The sequence below is a fragment of the Giraffa tippelskirchi genome, chromosome 3 (assembly GCF_054371585.1).
Source record: "Giraffa tippelskirchi isolate mGirTip1 chromosome 3, T2T-mGirTip1v1.2.pri, whole genome shotgun sequence".
In the NCBI taxonomy this organism is placed as follows: Eukaryota; Metazoa; Chordata; class Mammalia; order Artiodactyla; family Giraffidae; genus Giraffa; species Giraffa tippelskirchi.
Window position 1 is genome coordinate 143,318,028 of NC_137277.1, and position 27,745 is coordinate 143,345,772.

Here is a 27,745-nt window from a genome sequence, read left to right on the forward strand (position 1 = left end):
AATCTTTCAACACTGACCTGAATTTCATGAGTAGAATCTGCTGGAGCAAAGTAGTACAATGCCTCCTTCAGGCAAACCCACCATTTTCTATTGCTTATACCCAGCCAGATGCACTCAATACACCCAGCCAGATGCTTGTTTTACTATTGTTTTAATTGTCTGGCCCCTGTAGGCTTGTGAATGTGTGACCCCTCAATGAGACTGATGTGGGTGGTAGTGGTGGTGGTAGTGTGCATATGTGGTTATGAAATAAGCATTCAACCAAGATGGTTTAACAAATAGTGTCAGCTCATGTGAGTTAAGAAATTATGATTTGTGTTAATTCATTCCTTTAATATTAATTTATACACTACCAAATAGTAAAATAATCTTTTAGGGATAAACAAAATAGATTCCTAATTATAAATATCATGAAAAGAGAACTTCCTGTATCCACAAAGCTGCATACTAATCCCATGAGACCTTTATCCCTACTTTGCTCTCTTTCCTCTTGAGGTTTTTTCCTCCCCCGATGTATCACAGAAAAATCATAACCTATTTTTTTTAAAGAAGATTTATTTTGGATTAAGTGATTTCATGATGCGACATGGTTTTAAACAAAAATAGAGATCAGTATGAAAATAAAACAAATTGTACACATAAAATATCTTTCCCTCAAAGCATTTCAGAATCATAAAAAAATACAACACAAAAGTCAGGGGTTCAGGTCAGGATAAGAATACAGACTTTCCAGAAAACAAACAAGTCTACATTTCAGAGTCCCAGGCTCCATTTAAGACCACCCATGATTCATTTCTAGGATGTCAACAGTCTGCATTATTTGCCTGGAGAAAAAAAGATGAAATTTAAATATAAGGTAAAATGAGAGCTGTATAATCTCAATGTCAATAGCAAATACTTCCCATTATTATTCTCTATTAAAAGTAACATTGAATAAATATGAAGCTTAAATCAACTCAACAAAAATAGAAACATAGCTGTTAATTGTGACATGGTGTAATAGACACAATGGGTGGAATTTGTGAAAAGAAATTTGAAGGCTTAAAAAAATACACCACCTGTGCTCCACTGAAATCTTAGACATAAATGTGGGTTGTTTTTGTTTTACAGAGCCTAAATATTAAAAAGTAATCATTATTATAAAATTAGGTTAATACTTTCAGTAAGAGGCAAAAGAGATGCATGTATCTTTATTTATTTACTTTGGAATGCCTGCATCCCTATTATAAAAACATGTGATATTATGCATTTTCCAACATATTAACAGCCTCAAATTTTACTTATGATACCATATAAAGAAAAATAGGGTGTAACACCATCTTTTAGAGCATCAGGGTCCTAAAAGAACATTCAGTTTTGTGTGTTTCCTGGTTAGTCCTTCCAAGGTATTTCTTGAACATTATCCATCCTTTCTTACAGAAGGTGATAGTAACCAGAAGTTTACTGATTTCTTACCTGCATCAGTAATATTTGATTCAGCTTGAATCATACACCATACCTATCAACACTGCTCACGGTGGTAATATCTTAAAAGAAGATTGGATAGAAAGATATCACCTGCCCAAGGCCACTCCACACAAAAATTTCATGTATAAGTTTAATTTTCCTGTGTTTCCCAGAAACCATACAACTAGGGCCTTTCAATTCTGCTGAACTGTTTGATCATGAAAGCCAAATAAACTACCTTACAGATTAAATCTAAGCAAATGTATTTCAGTCTTGATTAATTTCTTGGAAAATTGGAAACACAGATTAGGTCTCCATTTGCAATTCAGTAACCCAATTCTTAGGTTTTTTGCTTATACATAACCAGGGAACATTTAAATTACCATTAGAAACCATGAAAAATGTTTTGGAAGTGACTGTAATGTCAAAGAATGTCTGCTAAAAAACAAATTAAGCAAAAGGAATGTGTCAAGCAACTTGTGCTCTCTTTTTCCCTAAAGTTCAATTATAGTAACAACAATTAAGTTAAAAGTAATCCACAACACAGTTTAATGCTAAGTCGTTGGATCTCCTAATTAAGCTATGGTTAGCTTTAATACTTTTGGACTAAATTCTGTTTTGCAATACAGAAAAATGTTATCATCCTACTGAAGATAAGGGAATCCACCAAGTGGGTTACCAAGCAGTGCTCTCATTGGGCAGCACATAATTCTTTTTCTCAAAGTCAGAAACCAAAGTATATGTTTCCATCCATAGCGGCAAGCCATAAGGTGATCCTTTCACTTTTGTTTTAACTTTCCCCCTGCAACAGTGCTGTTGACTGTTCGGATATGGGTGGGGCACACATGGTCAGCATATCCTTTGTGCCAGCTCCTTGGAATGCAGTTACCACTCCTGAATCTTGACAGTTGGTCCATAATTAGCATTACATTCTTGGCAGGGGTGGAGAAGAAAGCGGGGGGTGGGGGTGGCAGGGGGCACCACTACTGGTTCCATCTTTTCTGACTTTTTTGTTTCTATCATCCTTCTAGTGGGCAGCAAGTGGTTGGCCTTAAGCCACAATTTAGAAAGCTTGATGTCTGTGACATCCCTTTGCTTCCATGTGAGACAAGCAAATCTAGCTAGAAAACACAATCGAATTAGAAAGGCAATATAGGCTTCGCAAAATTAGAACCTAAGTGAAAGTGACATTCTCATTAATTTAAACTCAAATTTTATAGAAGTAAGGTGTCTATGATAGAGTATTTTCACTCATCAATTAAATCAGAAAGCAGGTAAGAACACAAAAGGGCCTGAAAGTCAGATTCAGTTTGAGGGTGAGGCCATGGTCTTTATTTGTATTTGTACTATGCAGTGTGATAAGTATTTTGTAATGATGGTGCAGCATCATTTCATCTTCAATAGGAGTTTCCTGCACTGGGTTGGATTGGAAAGACTCTTCATTATCAGATGCTTGCCTTAGTTAGAAGTGATCAAGTCATAATTTGTGCAGAAAGAAGAAAAAAAGTTGGATCAATGTGAGGAAGACAAAGAGGAAAAGAACCTGTAGTGGTCCCTTCACCCATATCACTGGAACTCAGCTATCAGGGTTTTCTAGATCCATCCTTGTTTAAAATTAAAAAATAAAATCAGGCTTCTGATTAAAGTGCTGTTTCATTATCTTGCTTCCAAATAATATTTGAGAAAACTAAACTTACTATAATATATAAATCCACCAAAAGCAATCAAATTTTGCATTTTGTTTTTAATTTCTCACAATATGTAGTAAAATGGGAACATTAAGGATATTGGGAGTTTTTTCTATGAATATGCTAATTTCTTCAAGGACTTTTCAGAAGGTGTCATGTTTTTAAGAGTGTTTGAAAAAATGAGTTTGGGTAGATAAGCAGCTTGCAAATTTCAGTGAAACTGGAATAGGCTGGTATACATATTAATGTCCACATTTCTCAAGATGAAACCTGGAAATGCAGCTGTGAAGTACTGAAACTGATCTCATAAGCCACATGTGAAAATCAGCCTCAATGCAGACAGGACTTGATACCTTCTACTCCATGGAGTATGTGAAGATCAAGACAACCTAAGCACCTGAAAGCACTGAGAAACTCTAAAGCACTGTTTACACATATTCCACCATTACTGTTAATCATTTGAATGCAGTTTTTTAAACTTGATTGTTCTATAAGAGAAACAAATTTTCCTTCATTTATTACAGAACTTTTACTTAATTACAAATATAACAGATGCTAGAAAATTGCAACCACACTTCTTTGGCCAAGATCCATTCATTTTTTTTTGCACAAGGAAAACATTTTGACCCCAGAGGTGGATGGGCTCAGGAACTGGGATTTTTAACACTGCAAAGCAAAGGTATTAGGTTGGTGCAAATGTAACTTTGGTTTTGCATTTCTGAACTTTGCCATTTGATGCTGGAATACACTCTTTAAATGTGGTTATGTTATACATCATTTTAATGTGCATTTCTTGCTTTATGATTTTTGCTAATGAATTATTACTTGCTGTTCACTTTATATGTATTCTAGGCTATGGAAATTATCTTGGACAAAAGGTAAATTCGAGCAATTTTCTTGAGTTCAAAATGGGTGGTAAAGCAGTGGAGACAACTCACAACATCAACAATGCATTTGGCCCAGGAACTGTTAATGAACATATAGTGCAGTGGTCGTTCAAGAAGTCCTGCAAAGGAGACAAGAGCCTTGAAGATAAGGAATGCAGTGGCTGGCCATTGGAAGTTGACAACGACCAATGGAGAGGATCATCAAAGCTGATCCTCTTACAACTACATGAGAAGTTGCCCAAGTCAACCATTCTATGATTGTCTGGCATTTGAAGCAAACTGGAAAGATGAAAAAGCTCAGTAAGTGGGTGCCTCATGAACTGACCACCAATCAAAAAAACCATCATTCTCAAGTGTTGTCTTCTCTTATTCTATGCAACAATGAACCATTTTTTGACCAGATTGTGACATGCTACAAAAAGTGGATTTTACACAACAACCAGCAATAACCAGCTCAGTGACTGGACCAAGAAGGAGCTCCAAAGCACTTATTAAAGCCAAACTTGCACCAAATAAAGGGCTATGGTCACTGTTTGGTGGTCTGATGCTGGTCTGATCCACTACAGCTTTCTGAATCCTGGAGAAACCATTATATTTGAGAAGTATGCTCAGCAAATCGATCAGATGCACCAAAAACTGCAATGCCTGCAGCCAGCATTGGTCAACAGAAAAGGCCCAATTCTTCTCCACAATAACCAACAGCAGGTCATACAACCAATCCTTCAAAAGTTGAACAAACTGGGCTACGAGGTTTTGCCTCATCTGCTGCATTCATCTGACATCTTACCAACTGACCACCACTTCTTCAAGCATCTCAACAATTTTTTTGCAGGAAAAATGCTTTCCAAGAGTTCATCAAATCTTGAAGCCTGGATTTTTATGCTACAGGAATAAACAAACTGATTTCTCGTTGGCAAAAATGTGTTGACTGTGATGGTTCCTATTTTGATTAATAAAGATGTGTCTGAGCCTAGTTATAATGACTTAAAATTCAGGGTCTGAAACCATAATTACTTTTGTACCAACCTGATACATTATAGTGCAGATGAAAAGAAACAGGGAAACTATTGAACTTAACTGTGTCATTTTTTGCATAACTTGAAGATCCTTGGGTTGGTCCATCATGGTTCAGTTCCTCACCTTCACACTTTAAACCCTGTGTGAAAATGCACTCTGGGCTTCCATGTGCATGCATGTGTGCAAGCTCAGCTGTATCTTTTGTGACCCCATGGACCGTAGCCTGCCAGGTTCCTCCCTCCATGGGATATCCCAGGAAAGAATACCAGAGTGAGTTACATTTCCTTCTCCACTGGGCTTCCACACTTGACCAGTATCATCATACTATTATATACCACTAGGTATCAACAGAAAGAGCATTTATATGATTTTTTTTAGCCACAGTATCTCCCTCATATGAAATCGCCACTGGAACTCCCAGAAGGAGCAAGCTGTTCTCTTGATTGTAGAACACATCAAATTTTATTTAAAATATTTTTGAACCTTGGTATGTATTCCACTAGACTGTAAGCTTCTTGAGGACAGATTTTGAATCTTGTAGCTCAACCATCAACCATAGCAACTGGCACAGAGTGAATGCCAATGCCTCTTCTCTCACCTAAGAGATGTTCCACATATATTTGATGTATCATGACTGTCTTTTATAAAATGGTATACTATATGCATCATTTATGAGCATTTTAAAGAAAACAAGACCAGCCAGCCAAATTATCTAGGTTCACAGTCCATAAGAAAATATTTACGGATATTTCTATTTGTAGAGTATACTAAAGTTGAATTTATTTTGTAGAAATGTTATTTAATGTTTTAAATAGTTATTATCAGATTCTTTTGTTTATACTAATGAAAAATAAGAGATCAATTATCATGGTATTCTGATGTGATAGGTACATCTTGGATAATTTCCAATTCTGAGAATGGTATCAATTAATGATTATACTGATATTTGGAAAGAAATAATTAAAGAGAGATGTTTTACTTTAAATCTCTTACCTAATAATGCAGAATATGACAACAAAGTGTCACAAACCAAAATGCAAGCTAACATGGTCTATGAAAATAGTTTTGAAAGAAATGCTGTATTTTTGAAACCTTCTATCAGTTGCTTAGGTAATGCCAGCTCTGAAACATCTTATATACCATCAAAAATGTGTTTTTTAAAAAGTATGTTATACTATTTTCCCTTATAATGAAAAAAATACAAACAAAATACAAACAAAAGTAGTTTGTAAAATATATACTTATATTCATGATAAGTAAGTACAAACTAACATTTCCAGTTAAGATTTTTTTTCTTCTCTTTCTTTCTGATACAATTATAGTACACAGATAAATCTTTCCTTATTTCCAGACTGTTGTAACCTTTTTTTCCAGAATGTTTCTACACACTGCAGTACCTGCCTTTAGTGTAGGAATACAACATGAGTAGTATTCCTCTTGAGGGTCCCCATAGTAAATGTAGTTTAACCAACAGAGTAATCAGTTCTTACCATCATCAACCATCTATGAAAATCATGCATTTGACCTCTATAAAGCATAAGATTGCTAACACCCTATAACAGGAATTCCATAGCTACTATAAATGTTGTTCTCAAAGAAGTGTTTGGGCCATGCCTGTAATACCGTAGGCTGGCAAATCAAATGTTTAATCCAATGCTTTTATTACCCTCAATTTAACTTCATTATATCGAACACCTGGTTAGTTGCGGCCATAAGTCAAGAAATAAACCATGATGTTGAGTAACCCCAAAGTAATAAAAATGAAGAACACCCATTGATAAACTAAGCAGAGACAACGCTAGTGATGTCATGCAATTTCTGAGATATTATAGAAAAACTGTTTCTTAATATTGATAAGAAAATTATGCATCAGTGAAAATGCAGACTTAGAAATATAGTACTGAGATTTTCAATTTGTGATGTCTTCACTGATAAGGGAAAATGGAATTCTTATTACTAAAGAGAGCTAGCTGATCTCTTGGGTGTTGCTGATGGCTCCCTAACTGAGCTTAGTGTTTAATGATGCTGTACAAATAAAAAGCAGTGGGGGAAATACGAAATATCTGTATTAAATGCCATCCTGTAAAGTATTTGATGGATGGAAGAGTCTAATGCATTTTAAATAAATGCATATCATACTATCACATATAGTGAGTCTTAAAAAATTATTACTTAGATGCACAGTCCTTGTAGTGGTAGACATGGCACTGTGAAGAAAGTTTGATTTAGAAGCTCTTTTCTATTACACTTGTCAAGTGATGGAGTTGTTGTTAGTCATATTATAATATCCCTTCAACTTTGGTACATTCAGTGCAAAATATTTTGGGGAATTTTTTGTACCTTTATAAAAATAAAAGGCCCTTTTGTTCCCTTGAGAGTGCTTAAAAGGATACATACAAAGCATGTTGCCTGAATAAGCATGGAACATGAAAATGGAACAGATGAGACATATAGTATGATAGGTAGATTCTTATCTACATCTTAGAGAACATAAATATAATGAAACTATAAAAAATAAACAGAACTCACTGTGTACTTTTTTCCTGATATGCTGTGATTAATTGCTAGTTATTTTAAAATTGTTTTCATGCATTATAAAGCATAAAATCTGTCATTAGTAATTCATTGTATAACAGTTTGTCTTCAGCCATAATTACACACATATCACTTTGCATATACATCGTCACAGACCACCTTATTGCAAATCTTAAAGGTTACCTCATATTGACTTGGTTTCATTTTCCACTTGTGTCCCATGAAAGCTGAAACCTATGGTACACACCATGCAGGTACTCATAAGCAAGAAAGTGAATATTTTGTTATAACTTAGGGCTTAAATGAATGTATTTTCAGGAAATATATTTGTTTTTATTATACTATTTAACTTGCACTAATTTGGAGATTGGGCCAAGTGCTGTCAGTTTGGCTTGAACCATGTTCAAAGGTAAGTTTCAAGATTCTCCTGAGTCTCTAAAAGTTACCATGGAGCTGATCATGTACAGGTTCATCTTTGTCTTGGAACATAACAAACGGAAAAAAGTTTGGCAGTCAAGAACTGTTGATTGAAAGACTGTTGGGTGGTTCCCTCGGCATCAAGCTCACCCAAATCCTTCCAAGAGGATTATCATCACTATCCAGTACCCAAATGTGACAGAGCATCCGTTCCTGGAAAATAACAGCATTCAGCTTTACTCTAATGGAAGTGACTCTTGAAACTTCCCATGTTCAGCCATTCTTCAGGAAGGCAGCTTCTGGAATTGCCTGTCTACACAGAGCTGGGCATTTTGCCTCCAGGTCACTCAAGTCCAAAGGTACTGGTCTCTTCAACTGCTGTCAAGAGTTTTTCATAAAGCATGGAGAAGGATGGGTATGGAGGGAGATCCAGACGGTTAAAACAAGTGTGAGCTCTGCAAACAGAAGAAGCAGTACAGAGTTCAGAATGCTTTGAGTGAAATGAGATCCTTTCTTCTGGTGTCTGTACATGCTTGTCTTTCATATTCAAATTGGTTTGTTGCCAATTTTCACACTCCTTTTGGAAACACTTTGAAAAGTTTTGACTTGAACAATTCAAAACTGAATTTTTTAAGGGCAATAGTATCTTTAAAAAAATTCTCTTTACATTTTCACAATCATTTAAAATCCATATTACATATATGTTACTATTTGTTTAGTTGTCTAAGAATTACAAAGACAAGTTTGTATTTTTATTTCTCTTTTGATGTTAGGTTTGTTTTTTTTTTCCCCTAGAAGACATGAAGGTAAGCTCTTGCAAAGTAATTTGTTTTCACAGTTGGCATTTGCCTGAACGTTTCTTAAAAAGTCAATGGTTTTGCATCTTTTCATTTTGTTGGTCAGGGAAGAGCACTGAGTGTCTCTGAAGACCTCATGGCTTAGAGTTTTGGGAAATTCCCTGGCTGGACTTTCCTGTCGTAGTCAGTAGACCATTGTTACTTCTTTGACTCCTGTACTATAATCTGATTTCTCCTAATTCATGATGCAAAATAATGGCCACTTAAATCATTATGTTACATTCTTTTTTAGAAATACCTCCCCTTTTGCCAAGATAGGAAAAAATATGCTTTCCTGTTATTTGCACCTGAATCACAATAAAAAAATCGACAACCTCCAAATAGCACATCTTATCAGGAAGCAAATCTGCACTTTTGACATGAAATAGGAAGTATTTTATTTGGAATGTACAACAGTTTGTTTGCAGGAGCTAAACAACTTTGCTTTTAAAACCTGATCCTGAATTAATAGGAATTTTAGGAGCTGTGATCATTAACAGGCTGTTTTTACAAAATCACATGGTTTTCACCTTTTATTCTTGTAAATCACTTTAATATTTATGAGCTAAATATAGTTATACTCCTAGTTGCAGTGTAGTGTTGTGGGAAGATCAGAGGTTTGCAGTTGGAGAAACCTGGGTTTGAATTTCAGCGTCACAAACCAGCTGTGTGATTGGTAGTGAGTTATTAAAAACATGCCACTCAATATCTCATCTATAAAATAAGAATCATATTATTTGTTTCAGAAGGCTATGAGGATTAAATGAAATCACAGAAACACTATTATTTGTCTCAGAGGATATGAGAATTAAATGAAATCACAGAAACACACTTAATACAATGCCTGGCTCACAGTGTTTGGCCAATTAATAAGAGGTGCATTTTTAGCTACATTTCATTACCATCAAAAAGATTTACTCTAATTGCCTTCATTAAATTGCCAAAGGATAATCATGACTCGTGGAAACTGAGATAATAAATAAAGCAGGTGTGTGGCCACATAGCTTATTAAAAACATTAACACGAAGGGCTCTGTCATATTAGAAAAATACAGATCTTCCTCAGCTTATAATGAGGTTACATACTGATAAACCCCTCATAAACTGAAAATATCATAAGTCAAAAAAGCATGTGATACACCTAACTGACTGAACATCATAGCTTAGCCTAGACTACCTTGTACATGCTCAGAACACTTACATTGGCCTACAGTTGGGCAACATCATCTAACACAAAGCCTCTTTTATAATAAAGAGTTGAATATCTCATGTAATCTATTGAGTTACAGAATGTTTCTACAGGTATAGAATGGTTGTACGTGTATTGTTTTTTTTACCCTGGTGATCACATGGCTGACTAAGAGCTGAGCCTCACTGACGCTGTCCAGCATCATGAAAAAGTATGGCACTGCATATTGTTAGCCTAGGAAAAGATCATGACTCAAAACCAAAAATACGACTTCTACTGAAAGTGTATCACTCTTGTGTGTGTGCGCTCAGTCATGTCCAACTATCAACATGTGACCCTATTGACTGTAGCTCGCCAGGAAATCTTCCTGACCCAGGGATTGAACACACATCTTCTACATTGGCAGGCAGGTTCTTCACCACTGAGCCACCAGTAAAGTCTCATATCATTTTCAAACCACTGTAAAGTCAAAAAATTCTAAGTTAAACCCTCCTGACTCTGGGACTGTCTGTACGACACAGAAATAGAACTGGCTCAGAGTTTACAAGTTCTTGTTATTACAAACTCTAGAATATATTGGGGGAAAATCATTTAATCTATCTTTGCAATCAAATACTTTTTTCATAAACTATTTCAAAATTGCATTTGACATAGTACATATTATACCTCCTTACATCAGAGCCTTAACTTGGGTCTCAAGAAGAACATTTTACTTTTTTAAAGAATCTGAACTAGCATATTGAAAGTCTTAGAAATGGTTTAAATGTCTATCTTGTGTAAAACCCTGGTATAAAAATACTAACTGAAGACTTTAAACCTGTTATAAGGAAAGGGGAGGAAGAAGCAGAGAAATGAAGTATATTTTGAGTGTAATTATCATCTAGGCTTTGTGTGTGAGACCCATAACATTCATTATCCCATTAGACTAAAGATGGTACTTCTTTTAGATTAAATTTAAACATTTTCACTTCATTGGCTACCAACAAGGCTGAGACTCTTTCCCCAAGTCAGCCTATTTGTAATTTCCCATTTTGTGATCTACATGTTCATCTACTTTGCCCATTTATTTTTTCTTCAAAAATTTTTATTTTGATAAATACATATCACAAAGGATGTTTCATATTAGCCATTATCAAGTACACAGTTCTGTAGCATTAAGTACATTCACATTGTTCTGCAACCAACAACATTATCGATCTCTAGAAATTTTTTTTCTTTCCAAACTGAAAATCTGTACCTATTGAACACAAAGTCCTATTTTCTCCCACCCCTGCAACCATCATTCTATTTCCTGTCTCTATGAATTTGACTACTCTAAGTACCTCATATAAGTGGAATCATACAATATTCATCCCTTGTGACTGGCTTATTTCACTTAGCATTTTCCAGGTCCATGTTGTAGCATGAGTTGCAATTTCCCTTTTTTTTCCCACCTGAATAATATTCCATTGTTTGTATATACTATGTTTTGTTAATCCATTCATCCATTGATTGACACTTGGGTTGTTTTTACATTTTGACTATTGTAAAAAAGTATTGTTATGAACATGGGTTCCAATTTTTCTATATCCAACACTTGTTATTTTTTTTGATAACAGTCATTCTTATGAGTGTGAAATAAATTTATCATCTAAAGTTTTAGGATTTCTTATTGACTTGTAAGAAATACTTCAAAATAAAGAGATTTACTCTTGTATTATCTCTCACTAATCTCTTCTCGCCTGTTCACCTTTTTATTGGGTTGGCCAAAAGGTTTCATCAGGTTTTTCTGTAACATCATATGGAAAAATTAGAATGAACTTTTTGGCCAACCCAATATTTAGTTATGCATTTTATTTATACAGTGATATTAACCTGATTACCTGCTACCCATTTTTAACACACTCTTTCTTCAGCGTGCTGCTGTGATATGAAATGTTAAAAAGATATCTCTAATGTTTACACCTAACAGAAGTTGTTCACTGTCTTTTTTTTGCTTTTGGTAGTGCTAGTGTACCAAAGAGTATGAGAGATCAACTTTTGGGACAACTCTTAAAAGAGTAACTTATTTTATATAGGTGTAATCTCGAATAGATATGTGTGAATTCATTTTTTTGAACTGAATCATATTGGGGAAACTAGGAAATAAAATAATTCAAGTAAACCCTTTCTCTAGTTAAGCAATAATCCCTGAAGTGAAAGTGTTAGTTGCTCAGTCATGTCCGACTCTGTGATCCCATGGACAGTAGTCCATGGAATTCTCCAGGTCAGAATACAGAAGTGGGCAGCCATTCCCTTCTCCAGGGGATCGTCCTGATCTAGGGATTGAACCCTGGTCTCCTGCATTGCAGGCAGGCTGTTTGCAGTCTGAGCCATTAGGGAAGCCCAATAATTACTGATTAATGTTTCTTAGGAGAGGACAGGACTGTAGGTGTAGTATGTCTATCACATGCTTGTTAAGCCTGTTTCTTCCCTCTTGATAACCAAATAATTTCTCTTAACTGAAGGTTAATTTTACCTCATCAAGAATTAACAAAATAATCACATACATGAGGATGACAATGCATAAACAGTAATGTTTGAATCCTCCAATTAACTTCTTAGGCATACTTGGATTGAATGATGAATTTTAATTCACTGTGGTCTTGTGGTATGAAGAATTCTAAGATGATCTGCCATGACCCATGCCTTTGTATAATCCCCATCTTTTAAGTATGACAGGGGACCTATAATTTGTAATCAATGGAATATGGCAAGGGTGAAGATATATTGAAGATGTAATTAAGTCTCTCATCAGTTGATTTTAAGTTAATTAAAAGGGTGATGATCCTGAACTTGGGCCTGTCCGAATTAGGTGAGACTTTTAAAAGAGCATGTAGAAATCAGAGCATCTCACTGTTGCTAGATTTGAAGAAGCAGACTGCCATGAATTTTGTAGATGCAAGGAATAAATTCTACCAAACCTAAGAGATTTGGAAGCAGGGTCCTTCCCTAGTTGAGCTTCCAGATGAGAATGCAATCCAGCCGACATTTTGATTTCAGCTTTCAGATGCTGAGCAGAAGACCTGGCTCAGTCATGTTCAGACTCCTGATTACAGAAACAGTGACATAGTAACCATATTGTTTTAAGCTGCTAAATTGGTGGTAATTGGTTATGCAGCTTTGGAAAACTGCTACAGGTCTCAATGTAGTAACGTAGCCTAAGAAGAGGTAGTTAAATGTAATAAGTGTAATATAGTAGCATCACCCCTATCAAGGGCAGTGGTGCGAAGCTGGGAGTCAACAGCAGTCCTTTCATCCTCCCAGGTCTCTGAGCATACAAACAGGAACTCTGAATGCCTCTGCTGTTCAGTAACTTATCCAGTAAATTCATAAGCCTGGATACTCATTTTTTTTTTTTTTGATTCAGTTCTCAACACAAAAGGAAGGACTGGACAACTTTTTTGATCCTCTTCAGTCACAAGATATAACCACCATCATTGATCCTTAACCTAAAGCTATCACAGATTCCTAAATCGCACCTGGTTGCACAATATATAGTTACCATAACATAACTTTCCTTCTGAATAAACTGAACAGCTCCCCTGGAAAATGCTTCATGAGGATGGAGAAAGTATGTATTGTTGAGGGGGAAACTGTAGAAAGATTAAATGATTCCCCCAAAGTGAAATCAAGAATAGACCACAACCTCGGGTTCCTAGGGGAAGTCCAACATTAAACTGAAAGCAGGGAAACTAATGATTTGTTTCTTTCACTTTTGGAAGCCTGAGTGTTCATTTCATCCTACTTCATGATTTTAAACTGCTAGTCCTCAACACCTTACCAGATTACACACATTTTGAGGACAGAAATTAGAAAAATAAAGCTCCAAATATTTTTTAAATGAATGACTCAATCAAAACATACAGGAGCTTCAGGGAAAATGGTCCAGATTTGGTCAGTTCAGAAAAGTCTGGGAGATACCAGGGGATTTTTTAGGTGCTCTAACCAACAAGTTCTATCTCAGGCTCACCAGAAAGCAGAGATATTCAGAGAGATACAGGGGGAATTCATCAGAATCATCCAAGAAACTTGTTTACAATGGAGATTTTAGGTGCACCCCCTGAGATTCTACTTTAGAAGGTCTGGGGTGGGCCTAGGGATCTGCTTTTTTAACTATCCCTCTAAATGAGTCTGATGCAGGTAGGCTCCACTATTGGAGAGACATCAATTACATTAGAAATAAGATATCTATATTGGCTATTCTCAGCAGAGTTTTCTGTGCTTGCAAAAATTTCAAAACTCCTTATAAACAAGACAGTGTTGCTAATAAGGAAATTGAGGAATAGTGTGGTTAAATAAATTGCCCAATATTTACCATTAACTTGCTGTGTGAGCCAAGAACAGGGAAAAAAAAAAAGCAAAACAAAACACAATCCTCTGAAGCTTCTCACACCCCCCTCTCCCACCCCATTCCATGTCCTAAGAAAACTCTAGCAGAAAATAACAGAAGGGCCCTTGGACGATGTTGATATTGGCAGCAAAAGCACATCCAGTTATTCAGTCTCAATAAAAGAACATTTTTCAAATCTTTCAAAGCCAGCCACACTAAGGCTATAATGAGTTTACCTCATTTTACTCTATGCCGCCAGAACCAGTCAAGGAGGGCAGGTCTGAACTAGTCTTTGCGAAATCATGCTGGCATTAATATAAAGAAAATTTAAAAGCCCTCCAGACATCTGGTCTGACTGAATAGATCTCTTGGTGCTTTCTGGATTCTTTAAATGTTAACCAGGAGGTCATATGCTTAACCCTCTTTTCTTTCCTATAGATATAGACAAGTTGATTATCCAAATCCAATGAGCCCAAAGTATCATAATTATATCTGAAGTTTCATAGATCAATTAATTGATTAATGTATTTCTGTGTGTGTATGCATTTATAAGTTGATTCTCCCAGAAGTGACTTTTGGTAGCTTATAAGGACTCAAAATATGAGGCAAAGAAGAAATTAGAATCAAGATTTTAAATAAAGAGTGAGAAAACCATGGGCTTCATTTTATCTAGTAGTTATAGCCCTAGAAATAAAATGTATATAAATCTAATAAATCCTTTTTATTTGCATTATCATTTAGAATGTGTTTTATCAGTACTCTCTTTTCAATTGGCAGTGGTGCCTAATCCTTCTGATTTTTCTCCTTACTCCTATTTCAACATTTTCATCGAGTAATTAATAAATCAAAAACACGTAAAAGCATTCTGGAAAATCCCTAAAGGATATTAGAATATCACACTTTAATGTCATGATTTCTTTGGAAATGGGAGCATTCCTGACCAAGTTTACTTGTCGAGCTCAAACTTTCCCCATCTGAGCCCGGCTTCCCCACAAGGGAATCAGGTGTTCAGACAGTCTTGCTGGCAGGGCAGCCTGGATGAAGAGGCAGAGTCAGCCAGGAGCTGGGCTGTGAGGTGGGCAAAGAGGGGCTCTCTTCTTAGGCTCTTCAGGGCCCCCGCACCTGCAGGCTCTCTTTGATTATGTACCCTCTTGAAGACCCCATATTTGAAAGCTTGGCATTCCTATACAAAGTGCCCTGATGAATAAAAATTAATTTTTCAACTTACATTTAATTTATTCCTTAATTCATTGAACAAACAAGTTCTGAGGTCATACTGCATGCCAAGCATTGAGCTGACCCCTTGTATATGAGGATGAATAGTCTGGTCTCTGCCCACAAGAAGTTTATACTCTGATGACAAAATGTGCAGACAAATGGGACCTGCCAAAAGGTTACGCAGTCTGTGCTCTATACTGGGGTCTGAAATGAGACCCCCTCTGCTCACCAACTCATAACCCCTAGCTCAGTGCTGCTTTTCTCTAGAAAACTATAAGAAACCTTGTCTACTCCAAAAAGATTCGTATGGGCTATTAGTGATCCTGCATACAACGAGTTACGAGTCTGCTCTGTGGAGTCAAGAAAGGCTTTAGAGAGGACACTATTTGTGCCAAGCCTTGAAGGATTTGTAGGTGTGTGGGGTTTTTCTGGTTCAACGACAAAGAGAAGGACGTTCCCAGCAGACTGCCCAGAAGCGAGAGGAAGCACTGCAGGAAACTTGAGAACTAAAGTGCTTGAGTGACAGGAGCTCAAACTGGATGTGAATGCAGAGACCTTTTCCATTCATTCCATGCATTAAAGGCAGCTAGTGAGTGGGTGTGGAGCATGAGGAGGCACAGGTGTTATTAAACACAACAGGGAATAGAGGAAATGGAGAAGGGTGAAGATGATGAGTTTAGAGCTTTTAATTGGCATGAGAAATACACAGTTACCAATCACACAGGGTGACCAATTCAACTGAAGTAATTCAATAATTGCTTTGTTAGCCTAAATTTATTAACACAAATAAAGCTATAACTTTTGTCATGACTTTTATAAATATTCACAATTTTTCTTTTATCCCCACTAATACTTTCTTAGACCATGGGTTTTAGGGCAGGAAGTCTCACTAAGACTAGTTCACAAGTATTTGTGCAATCCTAGTGGCACACCACAACCCTGACCCTTACCAGGTGTTCAGTAAATGTGAAACAATGGAAGGGGATTCTATGGCACTTACTACACCCACTACCTGTGTGTTATATACCATTTGGCAATGATGTTGGTTATCTGTTCATTGAAATATCTGTTAGTCCCTTCTCTAGGTTTTAAAGTCCATGCTGACAAGAAATCAACTTGTATCTCCCACAAGGTAATTAGTATCTAAAGACTTATTAGAGGAATTAGATTACTAACTAATATCTTATTCTAAAGTCTTATTAGGTTGCCTGGGTTAAAATGAACTGGATCTATAAATACAGTGTAGAATGTTCCCACAGTGGGAATTCCTGCATGGGGGACAGTCAGCAGAAGAAACTCTTCAAACTGTGCCTGGTAAGCAGGTTGTGTCTCACCTGTGGGTAGCCCTGGGAAAAGATGAAGAGTACATGCTTTGCAAATGTTAAGAATTTAAACCCAACAGAAGAAAACTAGTAAGGAGTAGTTCCAGATTGAGAACTCAAACAAAATACAAATATCCTGGGTGGATACAGCACATTTCTTAAATATATAAAAATTGTAAAATGCCAGGTGAGCTCTGAAGGCTAGGGATTAGTGAAAACAGTCAAAATAGCTGAATTAATTGAATGATGTGTTAGGCATCATTTTAAGCACTTTGCCAATTGTAAGCAATACCTAGACAGCATATTAAAAAGCAAAGTCGCCTATTATAGAGTGAAGTAAGTCAGAAAGAAAAACACCAATACAGTATATTAACATATATATATGGAATTTAGAAAGATAGTAACGATGACCCTATATGCAAGACAGCAAAAGAGACACAGATGTAAAGAACAGACTGTTGGACTCTGTGGGAGAAGGAGAGGGTGGGATGCTTTGAGAGAATAGCACTGAAATATGTATATTATCATATGTGAAATAGATCGCCAGTCCAGGTTCGATGCATGAGACAGGGTGTTCAGGGCTGGTGCACTGGGATGACCCTGAGGGATGGGATGGGGAGGGAGGTGGGAGGGAGGGTCAGGTTGGGGGACACATATACACCCATGGCTGATTCATGTGAATGTATGGCAAAAACCACCACAATATTATAAAGTAATTAGCCTCCAATTAAAATTAAAAAAAAAATAAAGCAAAGACATCACTTCGCCAACAAAGGTTCATATAGTCAAAGCTATGGTTTTTCCAGTAGTCATATATGGATGTGAGAGCTGGACCAAAAAGAAGGCTGAGTGCCAAAGAATTGATGCTTTTGAACTGTGGTACTGGAGAAGACTCTTGAGAGTGCCTTGGACTGCAAGGAGATAAAATCAGTCAATTCTAAAGAAAATCAACCCTGAATACTTATTGGAGCAAGCTGAAGCTCCAACACTTTGGCCACCTGATGCGAAAAGCTGAGTCATCAGAAAAGACCCTGATGTTAGGAAAAGATTGAAAGCAGAAGAAGAGAGCAGCAGAGGATGAGATGGTTAACAGCATCACCGACTCAATGGACATGAATTTGAGCAAACTCTGGGAGACAGTGAAGGACAGGGAAGCTTGGCATGCTGCAGTCCATGAGGTGGCAGAGAGTCAGACATGACTTAGCAACTGAACAACAACAAAACATCTCACTTCATCTCCAAAACAACTTTGTAAGGTAATTACTAGTGCCTATCCCAATTGTTCAGATGAGGGTATAAAGATACAAAAGTGATTTTGGCATATCTTGTCTGGAATGGCCCAGAGTCATACGTTAAACTTAAGAGCTTACCAAAAATATTGTGTGTTCTGGCTTAGCATGCCAGGCAAAGCCACATTCAATTCTAATAAGCTCCTTGTTCTCACAGGGTTAGATCCTAGAGCGGGGAGAGAGTCAGTGGGTACACAATGACAGAACTGAAGTAAGTCCTATTCAGTATGACAGAATGATAGGTACACCGGGAGCAGAAGCCTGGAGGGTCTTTCCAAGCACTGAGCTGAGTCCTTAGGGATGACAAAGCCAGTCACATGCAGAACCAGCAGAAAAGAGATGGGGCAGCAAGTTCTAGAGTCTTGAGGCAGAGTTACGTTTGGTAAATCTGAGGAACAAGGAGGAGGCTAGTGGCTGCAGCAGGTGAGGGGAGAGTGTATGTGTGGAGGTTGGGGTAGTAGACCAGACCAGGCCACCCACCTGGTAGTCAGTCCTCAGCAAGGAGTTCGGATTTTACTATAAGTCATTGATGGGTATAAGTAGGGGAGGGAGGTGATATGGAGATTTCAGAAGCTAACTTTGGTTGCTGAGGGCAGAATGAACTACAGTATGTATGTACAGAAATAGTCATGTAGACAGAAGGCTATGGCAATAGCCTTGTGGAGAGGGGCTTGTGCAGTGGACTATGGTGGTGGAAAGAGATGAGCCCAAATTAGTTTTTGGTCTTGAAGCCAAAGAGAAGGGGATGACCAATTCCTAAGCAGTAATGTTTGTCATTCACAGATACTTTATGATTTACAGCTGTTGTGACTTGTAAGACTCAATTCTGTTGAAAGCAACAATGAAAACTATCAATACTTTTACTCCATTTAGGAACTACAAATTATTTCAATAGTATTTTAAATTATTTACTACAGTTCCTTTTTAGACAAAGTATGCTTTATGAACATTTTATCCATTTCCCAAAGTAAAGACCAATCCAAAAGGTATAGCATATTTAAGCATCTTTAATAAAGTAATATTCCTAGTCATCATGGGTATATCTTTGTTGGCACATGCTGATTCAATGGCAGGATACAATAAAACCTTAAAATATTATTATTAGAGAGCATGAATTGAGTAAGAAGGAAGAAAGGGAAAGGGTGGGAGATGGCCTTATATAAGAGATTAACCCATGCAGCAGACAGTTTTATTATAGGAGAGTCTTCTGCCAGTTTCTTCTCAACCAAGGCCCCTCAGCTGAACAGCAGGTGGTGGGGAATTGGGAGACCAGGGAGGGATGCCCCAAGACAAGGACAAAGAAGGGCACCAAGGGATCGTTACAGTGTCTGTCTCTTGTTCTGAGCTCTTTTTTTAATTAAAGAGAGCGACATGAGCTCCTTACTTACTTTCCTATTTCCTAGTTGATAGTTCAATTTGCCAATAGACAGTGCTGTCTATACTAGAGGAGGAAGGGCTGAATTATTGATGACACTGTAAAGCAATATTTAATGACACTGAAAGATGTTCATGATTAGTGATAATTGGTAAACAAAAAGCAGGTCATAAACAGTATATATGCTCTGATTGTATCTTGTTTTTAAATGTGTGTCATGTATGTGTATGCTGTGTACAAATGAGTAAAAGTATGTTTAGAGGTTATCTCAGTAGTGGGCTTTATACATTTTTATTATATATTACTATAACATTTATTAATTATACTATAGTATGTTAATGATATACTATAATACATACTAATTTTTATTATATATTTTATTATATATTACTATATATGTATTTATATTATATACCCATCTTTTTATTTTTAACTTCTTGGCATTTTTGTGAAAATTTGTCTTTACAAGGGTCTTCCCTGATGGCTCAGATGGTAAAGAATCTGCCTGCAATGCGGGAGACCCAGGTTCAATCCCTGAGTTGGAAAGATCCCCTGGAGAAAGGAATGGCTACCCACTCCAGTATTCTTGCCTGGAGAATCCCATGGACAGAGGAGTCTGGTGGGTTACAGTCCATGGGATCACAAAGAGTCAGACATGACTCAATAACTAACACTTTTCACTTTTCTTTACATAAGATTAAAAAGTGAAAAAATGTCTAGCAATACAGGGGTTAGAGAGTAAGAAGTACAAACTTATGTAAAAAATAAGCTATAAGGATATATTGTACAACATTGAGAATATAGCCAATATTTTATAATAAATGTAGAATAATCTTTAAAATTGTGAACCACTATATCGTACACTTGTAACTTACATAATATTGTATATCAACTATACATCAATTAAAAACTTTAATGAAAAAAATCTTATCTTTAAAAATAATTTTATCTTTTAAAGTTCTATTCCACTGGAAAAGCTATCTCCCTGAGACACTCATTTCACAATTAACTCTTACTTTTTAGTTTTTAATTTGGGTCAGCATTGCACTTATAATCATCTCTAGACACAGCCATTTTCTAAAATGAGTGTTTCCCTCCTTTGGCAAAACCAACACTCCCCCATTATGACAGCAGCTCTCCCACTGCCCTGTCCCATCGTCCTACTGGGCAAGAGCCTCTGGGAAGAATACGTAAAGTCTACACCACCCTGGGAAAGAGGATCTGACCTGCATTTTCCTGCGGGCATGCAAGCAGCCCGTTTTTCAGAATGTTTAAGAGAGCATTTGCCATAAAGTGAATTTACAGTCTCCTAAGCCCATCAGAGCACAGGGGACAGGAACTCTACAGAAATGCAAAATACAGAGCTAACTACCAACCAGGAAGCAGAGGAAGTGCAGTAATGTGTTCAAGTTAGACGCCTCCACAGAGACACTGGCCTGCCTCCATCATTATTTACCATCTGGTCTCTAGTTACTTTATTACCAAAAGACAGAAAAAGAGAGCCACAGATTCAACTTGTTCTGGCTTCAGAGACACCCCTATATACTTTAATACACTTCTTGGCCCACGTTGTGAGTAGCATTATTTACTGCTACCGCAATGAGGACTAGGAAGTCTGAGAAGAGAATGAGATTCATTTGCTTCCTTGAAAGGCTGAAAGGCCCTCAATCATCCACGTCTAGAATAAGATGCCCTCCCTCCTGGGACTGCCTGTCCTCATCCTTTACAGTCACTTCTACTACCAGTTCTCCAGGGTACAGCCTCCCCTGCCTGATACAAGATGATGCCAGACTTCCTAGGGAATACACATTTTAAGGAAGAAGCATATCCATTCATTTTGTATCCGGTGTGTACAATGTCACATTTTTAATGTTAGACATCATCTCAAAAATAAGAAAAAGAAATACACTGGGGTTGAATAGCTTGGTACAGACCAGTTGTTTAGTTCTACAACTTAAACCTAGTAGGAAACAGCAGGAAAGATGGCTTTAGTGTATCTGTGCTGATAGTAGGAAAAATGGACTCAGTCATATATACCATCTCTTTAGACCAGAGCCAATCTTACAGATCTTTTTGGCACTTAACACGCCACATTTCATGATGACAGTTATCAGTGAAGAAATCACTTCTGATAAAACTATATGGTCATTCACTGAAGTTCTCCTTTTATGTTTTTCTTCCAATGTATCACTTTTGTGAAGCAAATTTTATTAGTTTCAGCAGTATGGTGGCTCCCAGAAGAATCATAATAAAAGGTTTAAAAGAACAAAGAAAACATACTATCCTTAAGGACTTTCATGCACATTATTTTCACTCACTTGTCACAAATACTCCTTGAGCATGGCACTGTTATTTCTACTCTTCAGAGATGGATCCAAGCTCTTAGGATCACATAGCTAGTGTATCAAAGGGCTTAAATCTGCACTCATATCTCCTAACAAGGTTATGTAAGTTGATGAACTGGTGAAGTAGAATAGTCAAGTAGCTCTTTCCTCCCACTGGACCTAAAACATTAGAGCCTGTTACAGGCAAGGTATGAAAATGGTCTGCTTGCCTGATGTGCCTCATATCTTCATGTATGACTTTTACAATCTGGGTAGAACTGGGATCTAGAACCTAGAGCCTCAGGTCACAATGAAGAAAGGAAGAAACAACAATGCCTGTTGCCCAACTGTATGTATGCAACACTATGAAGAACCCCACCATTTATGATGAGTCAAGTATATGAACTTCCTGGAGCTCCGGGGGAAGTAGACAAGTGAATATGGCCTGACCCGCAAGATTCTTCACCAACCTGTCAGTGCTACTTATTGATGAACTGAACCTAACAGACCACCCCTTCCCTGGCCATTTAAAGGTGGAGAAACAGAGGCTGAGAGATCAAGTGGTCTTTTCAGGTCCCAGAGTCAGCTGGTAGCAGAGGTGGGCAAGAAATCCCAACCTCCCAAGAACTCCAGGTCTTCTAACTTCCAACCCTGCGCTCTTTCCAATAAGCTGCAGCCTGACATATATTACAGATGACGATGACAGAAGTCATAATGGCAGCCATCATCAGCTGGGCCAGGGTCAGCAGTAAATGTTTTATATGTATGATTTCATTTAATCTTCAGAATTACTGACCTACAATGTAGATGAGGAAACAGGTTCAGAAAGATTAAGCAACTTCTCCAAGACTACACTGCAGGCAAGTAACAGAACTGAGGTAAAGCTTAGTCTCTCTGAAGCTCAAGTTTGTTGTTTACACCAAATTGCCTTTCTCTGCTCACCAGGTTTGGTGAAAATTTCAGTGATTAAATATGAACAGCTGATATATCTGCCTATGATTACAGTTTATTCCATCTACTTTACAAAAGTAAATCTTTACAAAAACAGATTTCAAGAGAAAGAATACAATTCTTCTGTCCTTTCTTGCCTCTTTAATGCATCCTTGAGTTTCTCAGAAAGGTGAAAGGTCCTACTCAGAGAGTATAAGTCTGCTTTTGTGTTGCAAATGTGGTTTAAGGGAGAAAAGCCATGTTTCAGACATAAGGAAAATAAAATTCTTCTTTAAATAATGAAATTAAATCTCTTACATTTGGAACACCAAGTCAGCCAGCTAATACTTAGATATTTGCATGCAAGCACCTCTGTTCACAGATTGAGATGTACCCAAAGAGGCGGCTCAGGTCAGCCCTGAGTGAGCTCTATTCATTGCTCTCTGTATCCGTATTTTCAGCACCACTTTTTTACATGTTTATGCTTAGAATGCTATTCTTAAAAACCAGTGCCTTAGAACTGCTAAGAAGTCAGTCTTCTTAACAAGTTTCTCAAAGTCATCTGTACAGTTGTCTTGGTATCCCCAGGGGATGGTTCCAGAACTCCCTCAGAGATACCAAAATCCATGGATGCTCAAATATAAAATGGCATATTATTTGCATCTAACCTATGTACGTCTTCCTGTATACTTTAAATTATCTTGTGTTCAGTTGTTTACGACTCTTTGTGACTCCATGGATTGTAGCATGCCAGGCTCCTCTGTCCATGGAATTTTCCAGGCAAGAATACTAGGGTGGGTTGCCATTTCCTACTCCAGGGGATCTTCCCGACCCAGGGATTGAACCCACGTCTCTTGCATCTCCTGCACTGACAGGTGGATTCCTTACCACTGAGCCATCTGGGAAGCAAGTCATCTCTAGTTTGCTTGAAATACCTAGTACAATGTAAATGCTAAGTAATAGTTTCCAACATGTAGCAAATTCAAGTTTTGTTTTCTGTAACTTTCTGGTAACTTTTCAAAAAAATATTTTTGACCTGTAGTTGTTGGGAATCTATGGTTGGCTGAATCCGTAGATGCAGAACTCATGGATACAGATGGCTGACTATACTTAAACGCAGGATAACATCATGGGGAACTTAATATCACTTGGGAAGATTTAACCTCCCCAGAAAGCAGTTTTATTATTAGTAAAATGAGAGGCAACCTGAAATCCTTTTTACTCAAAAATTCAATATATTACTGCTGATTGATAAAGGAGTTCTGAAACTAACTCTTCTCTGTTCCTCTTTATTTGCTCCCTGCTTTTCTTCTGCTTCAGTTCCAGTTTGCTCCATTCAACCCAGTTTTTTAATTCACAGATGCTGCCTTACTAGTCTCTTATATTTATTAGTAGCAGCAGAAAAGCAATTTTTTCCACTCAAGGAAATATATCATTTTATTATGAATGAGAGTGCAATGCAGAGAGCATTCACAAGGTGGTAAGGCATGTATGATAGATTGAAGAGGCATATTTACATGATTTAATTTTCCTTATAAACCACAATGGTCATTTTTAGTGAAGAGATTTGAAACAGTTACCAGTGATAAACTTAAAACTAGAGTTTCTGAAACATAAATTAGAGCCACAAGTATGACCAACATTGTTTCTCCTATCACTAACAAATGCTTTGGTTCTGTTGTGTTTTGTATTTTAAGATATGTATGTACGTACTTCAAGTATGATCAGGAATATCTTTCTTTCCATCATTTAGAAAGGTAATCCAAGATCAATTCATTCTAAAAGCTTTTTCCACTCTTCCAAACTTTCAACATAAAAATGACAATAAATCAACATACACTTGAGCTAAAGCTCCCCCCTACAGCACTGTAGTGACAGCAAAGAAATGTTTTCTACTTTACCTGGGAAGAGCAGTGATTTTCCCCCATTTCTCCACACAGAATCTTCTTGGGCCATTACTGCCTCGGAGAGAAGCAAATCCTTCATAGGGAATGCTGGATGTGCCTGTAACAAACTATCAACCCAAGAAAACAGAAGGAGAAGGTGAAGCCAAGAGACCAGTCTCTAGGAAAGGCTGGCATCATTCATATACAGAGGTCCTGGGGAAGAGCAGCATGCTGCTCACTGGTGATAAAACTCAAAAGATAAAACTATATAGAGACAGAATGACTATAATGTGAGAATTCTGACAAAGAGCTGGAGAATCCCAAGGAAGGACAGTGCATTATAAAGGGAAAGGGGATGTGGACAGTTTGTAGAAAATACAGCATCCTATATATCCTTTAACTTAGAAGCTTAAACCATGGATACTTTCCATTAGGGATTAATAAAGTGGACCTGTCAATTAACCTAAGTCTACTTAGCATCAATCCCTGATCAATTTGAGGTGAATGAAAAACAAAAAGAACTTCTAGGCCTACAAGTTTGAGACTCAGATCTGTAATCCAAAGGAGCTAAGATCCAGCCTACTTGTAAGATTTTGTCTGAGCAAACAAAAGGCTTCCTCATGTCTGTTATTTCTTTAGCTGCAACCAACAATTTCCCTGTATAACTATAACACCATAAGAAAATAATGAGTTAGTTTTCCCAGTATTCTTAAACTTCAATGTCATCTCAAATTTGTGGAAAGTTAGATGGAAGAAAAGAAGGGACTCTTTATCAAAGAACTGGATCATTTCTTGATAAATGAGACTGAAGATTATCTCTTTCTGTTGCCAGAGATGCTGGCCTGCAGAGTACTTGGAGGGCCTCTTAATGAAGGGATCAAATGCCCTGAAGGCAGATGTTGTTCTGAGGACTCTTGGATGGCAATCGGTACTTCCTCACAACTCCAATGAGATGCTTGGACTAGTTAGAGATGTTCTGCATAGTGATGGAACCAAAGAACCACGCAATCAGAAGAGTCTGAAAACAGTGTACTCAGAATATGCAGATAAACATGGGATATATTTACTGAGTATACTTAGCCATTATTAAAAATATGAAATTCCAACAATAATTAATGCATTAAAAAGATTAACTACAGCCATCTTACCTGTAACAACCTCAGTCGTTGTTCATTGTTGAATCTTTCCACTGCAGCCCAGAACCACCGAATTACAATGTGATTGTCATGATATCCTATCAAACCAATCATGAAAGCCAGTATTACTTTGAGTTTTCTATCTTAAGTCACTATGACACTGGCATGTCAACAAAAGAATCCTAGACATAAATCATCATCTTGGATTCGTTAAAGGTTATTTACAATTTTAGACCAAGGAATAACACTCTTAATGTGATCACATGAGTGTCAAAAGTAAAACAAAACACTAAATGGAACCAAGAAATCTGTTTCCATTTAGAGGTCACTAAATGAAACTAGCGGAGAGAACAACAAGTGAGTTATCATTAACCATATCGTTTTTAAAAAATATAGTTGCTAGTATTGGAAATGCTTAAACGTTTCGTTCATTCATTTAAGAAATAATTTTCTATATAGTCTGAGCAAACTCCAGCAGATAGTGAAAGACAGGGAAGCCTTGTGTGCTGCAGTCCATGAGGTCGCAAAGAGTTGGACACAACTGTGTGCTGAACAACAAAACACTATGGCAAGCACTGTACTATGTCTGAGGATTGAGGGTACAATAGCAAAGAAAATAGACCCTCACAGGGATTCTGGTAAAGGAGAGAGGCATAAATCAAATAATTATACAAATAAACATATACTGCAAACTATTTTAAAACTATATATAATGTTCATATTTTAAAATCAAATTACTTTTTATTAACAAAAGGGGAAAATAATCATACTACTTTCATTCCTTCAATGAGTAAATTTCAAATAATCATCAACCTAAATGTTACTTTTATTCCATACTGTAGTAGAGTTTAATAAAATGTCAATAGTATCATCCCACAGGAGGATTAAGGGAGTAGCAGTGGATTCCAAAAACTCAATGGAGAAAAATTAAGTTCAGAGAGAAGGCTGACAAAGATTATGGCACAGTTAGTGATTCAGACCGGCGACTGACATATTCAGTGTGCGGAGGGCTACTCTAATTCTGAGTCAGCAGCAGTTAGTCCTGAAGAGAAGGTGAGTAGAAACCATTTCCCTTTGAATTTTTCTTCACATGGGTTTTGAGGGGACTCTTGCCTTACTGTTTACCATTTGGTCAGTGATGCCCTTTGGAGAAGAAAGGGATCCAAATGAAGGGTAAATACAACTAGATTGGACACGGAAATCCAGAGGCTCGTTGTCCTGCCTTTGGCAAAGATTAGCTATTTGGTGCTGAGAAAAGAGTTTTGTCATCTATAAAATAAGTGCATTGGCTCTTTATAGCTTTAAAGTTTTCTGACCCTTTGAACTGGCCCTTTTATGCCTCTCCTTTGCTGTCTGTGCCAAAACCATTTAGAGAAGGAGGAGGAGTGAAAGTATCTCGTCGTATTCTCTACAAACAGCTGCCCTGTGAACTTATGGCAAATGGCAGCAAAGCCGCCCCTTCATTCAGTGCCAACTAGCTGCATTAGCAAACATGGCAACTGGGTGTCTTGCCCTTTTCCTGCCCTTCCCTCCCTCCAGCACTCTCTTCCCAAGGATTTTATTTGATAAGATTGACAATAAGCAAAGAAATATGTACTTGATTAGTCATACACAGAGAATAAAAGTCTATCCTATGTAAACACAAAACTAGTTGATGTGATTGAATATTATTAGAATCTCCTGGGGGTGTGAGTGGTGGGTAAAGAACGAGCTAATAGTATTTACGGTAACATGTAAGCTATGCAGCATGTTGGAGAAATTGTATTTTAGTGAATGAAACTGGTTTAGTTAACAGTTATAACAGCCAAGGCCTATGTGGATTATACAGAGGGCCAATTGGTAAAGACTTATTACAGCAACCGGACTTCAGAAATAGCAGCAATGGACACAGCAGTTTAAT

At 37.2% G+C, this 27,745-nt stretch overlaps 1 protein-coding gene across 9 annotated transcripts in view; it reads right to left on the reverse strand.

Moving 5' to 3' along the window:
• Window positions 1-644: 644 nt before the first annotated feature.
• HECW2 (HECT, C2 and WW domain containing E3 ubiquitin protein ligase 2) overlaps window positions 645-27,745 on the reverse strand; it is a 468,609-nt gene continuing 441,508 nt past the window's right edge. For 6 of the 9 annotated variants that reach the window (XM_081581444.1, XM_081581445.1, XM_081581448.1 and 3 more), the window contains 3 exons: window positions 25,858-25,943; window positions 24,725-24,837; window positions 8,079-8,445 (listed from right to left, as the gene is read on the reverse strand). In XM_081581444.1, the coding sequence (XP_081437570.1) occupies window positions 8,334-8,445; window positions 24,725-24,837; window positions 25,858-25,943 (311 nt within the window). In that variant the 3' untranslated portion in view covers window positions 8,079-8,333. Of the gene's footprint in view, window positions 825-8,078; window positions 8,446-24,724; window positions 24,838-25,857; window positions 25,944-27,745 lie in introns of those variants that run through there. The other 3 variants (XM_081581446.1, XM_081581447.1, XM_081581449.1) reach the window with 1 other exon arrangement.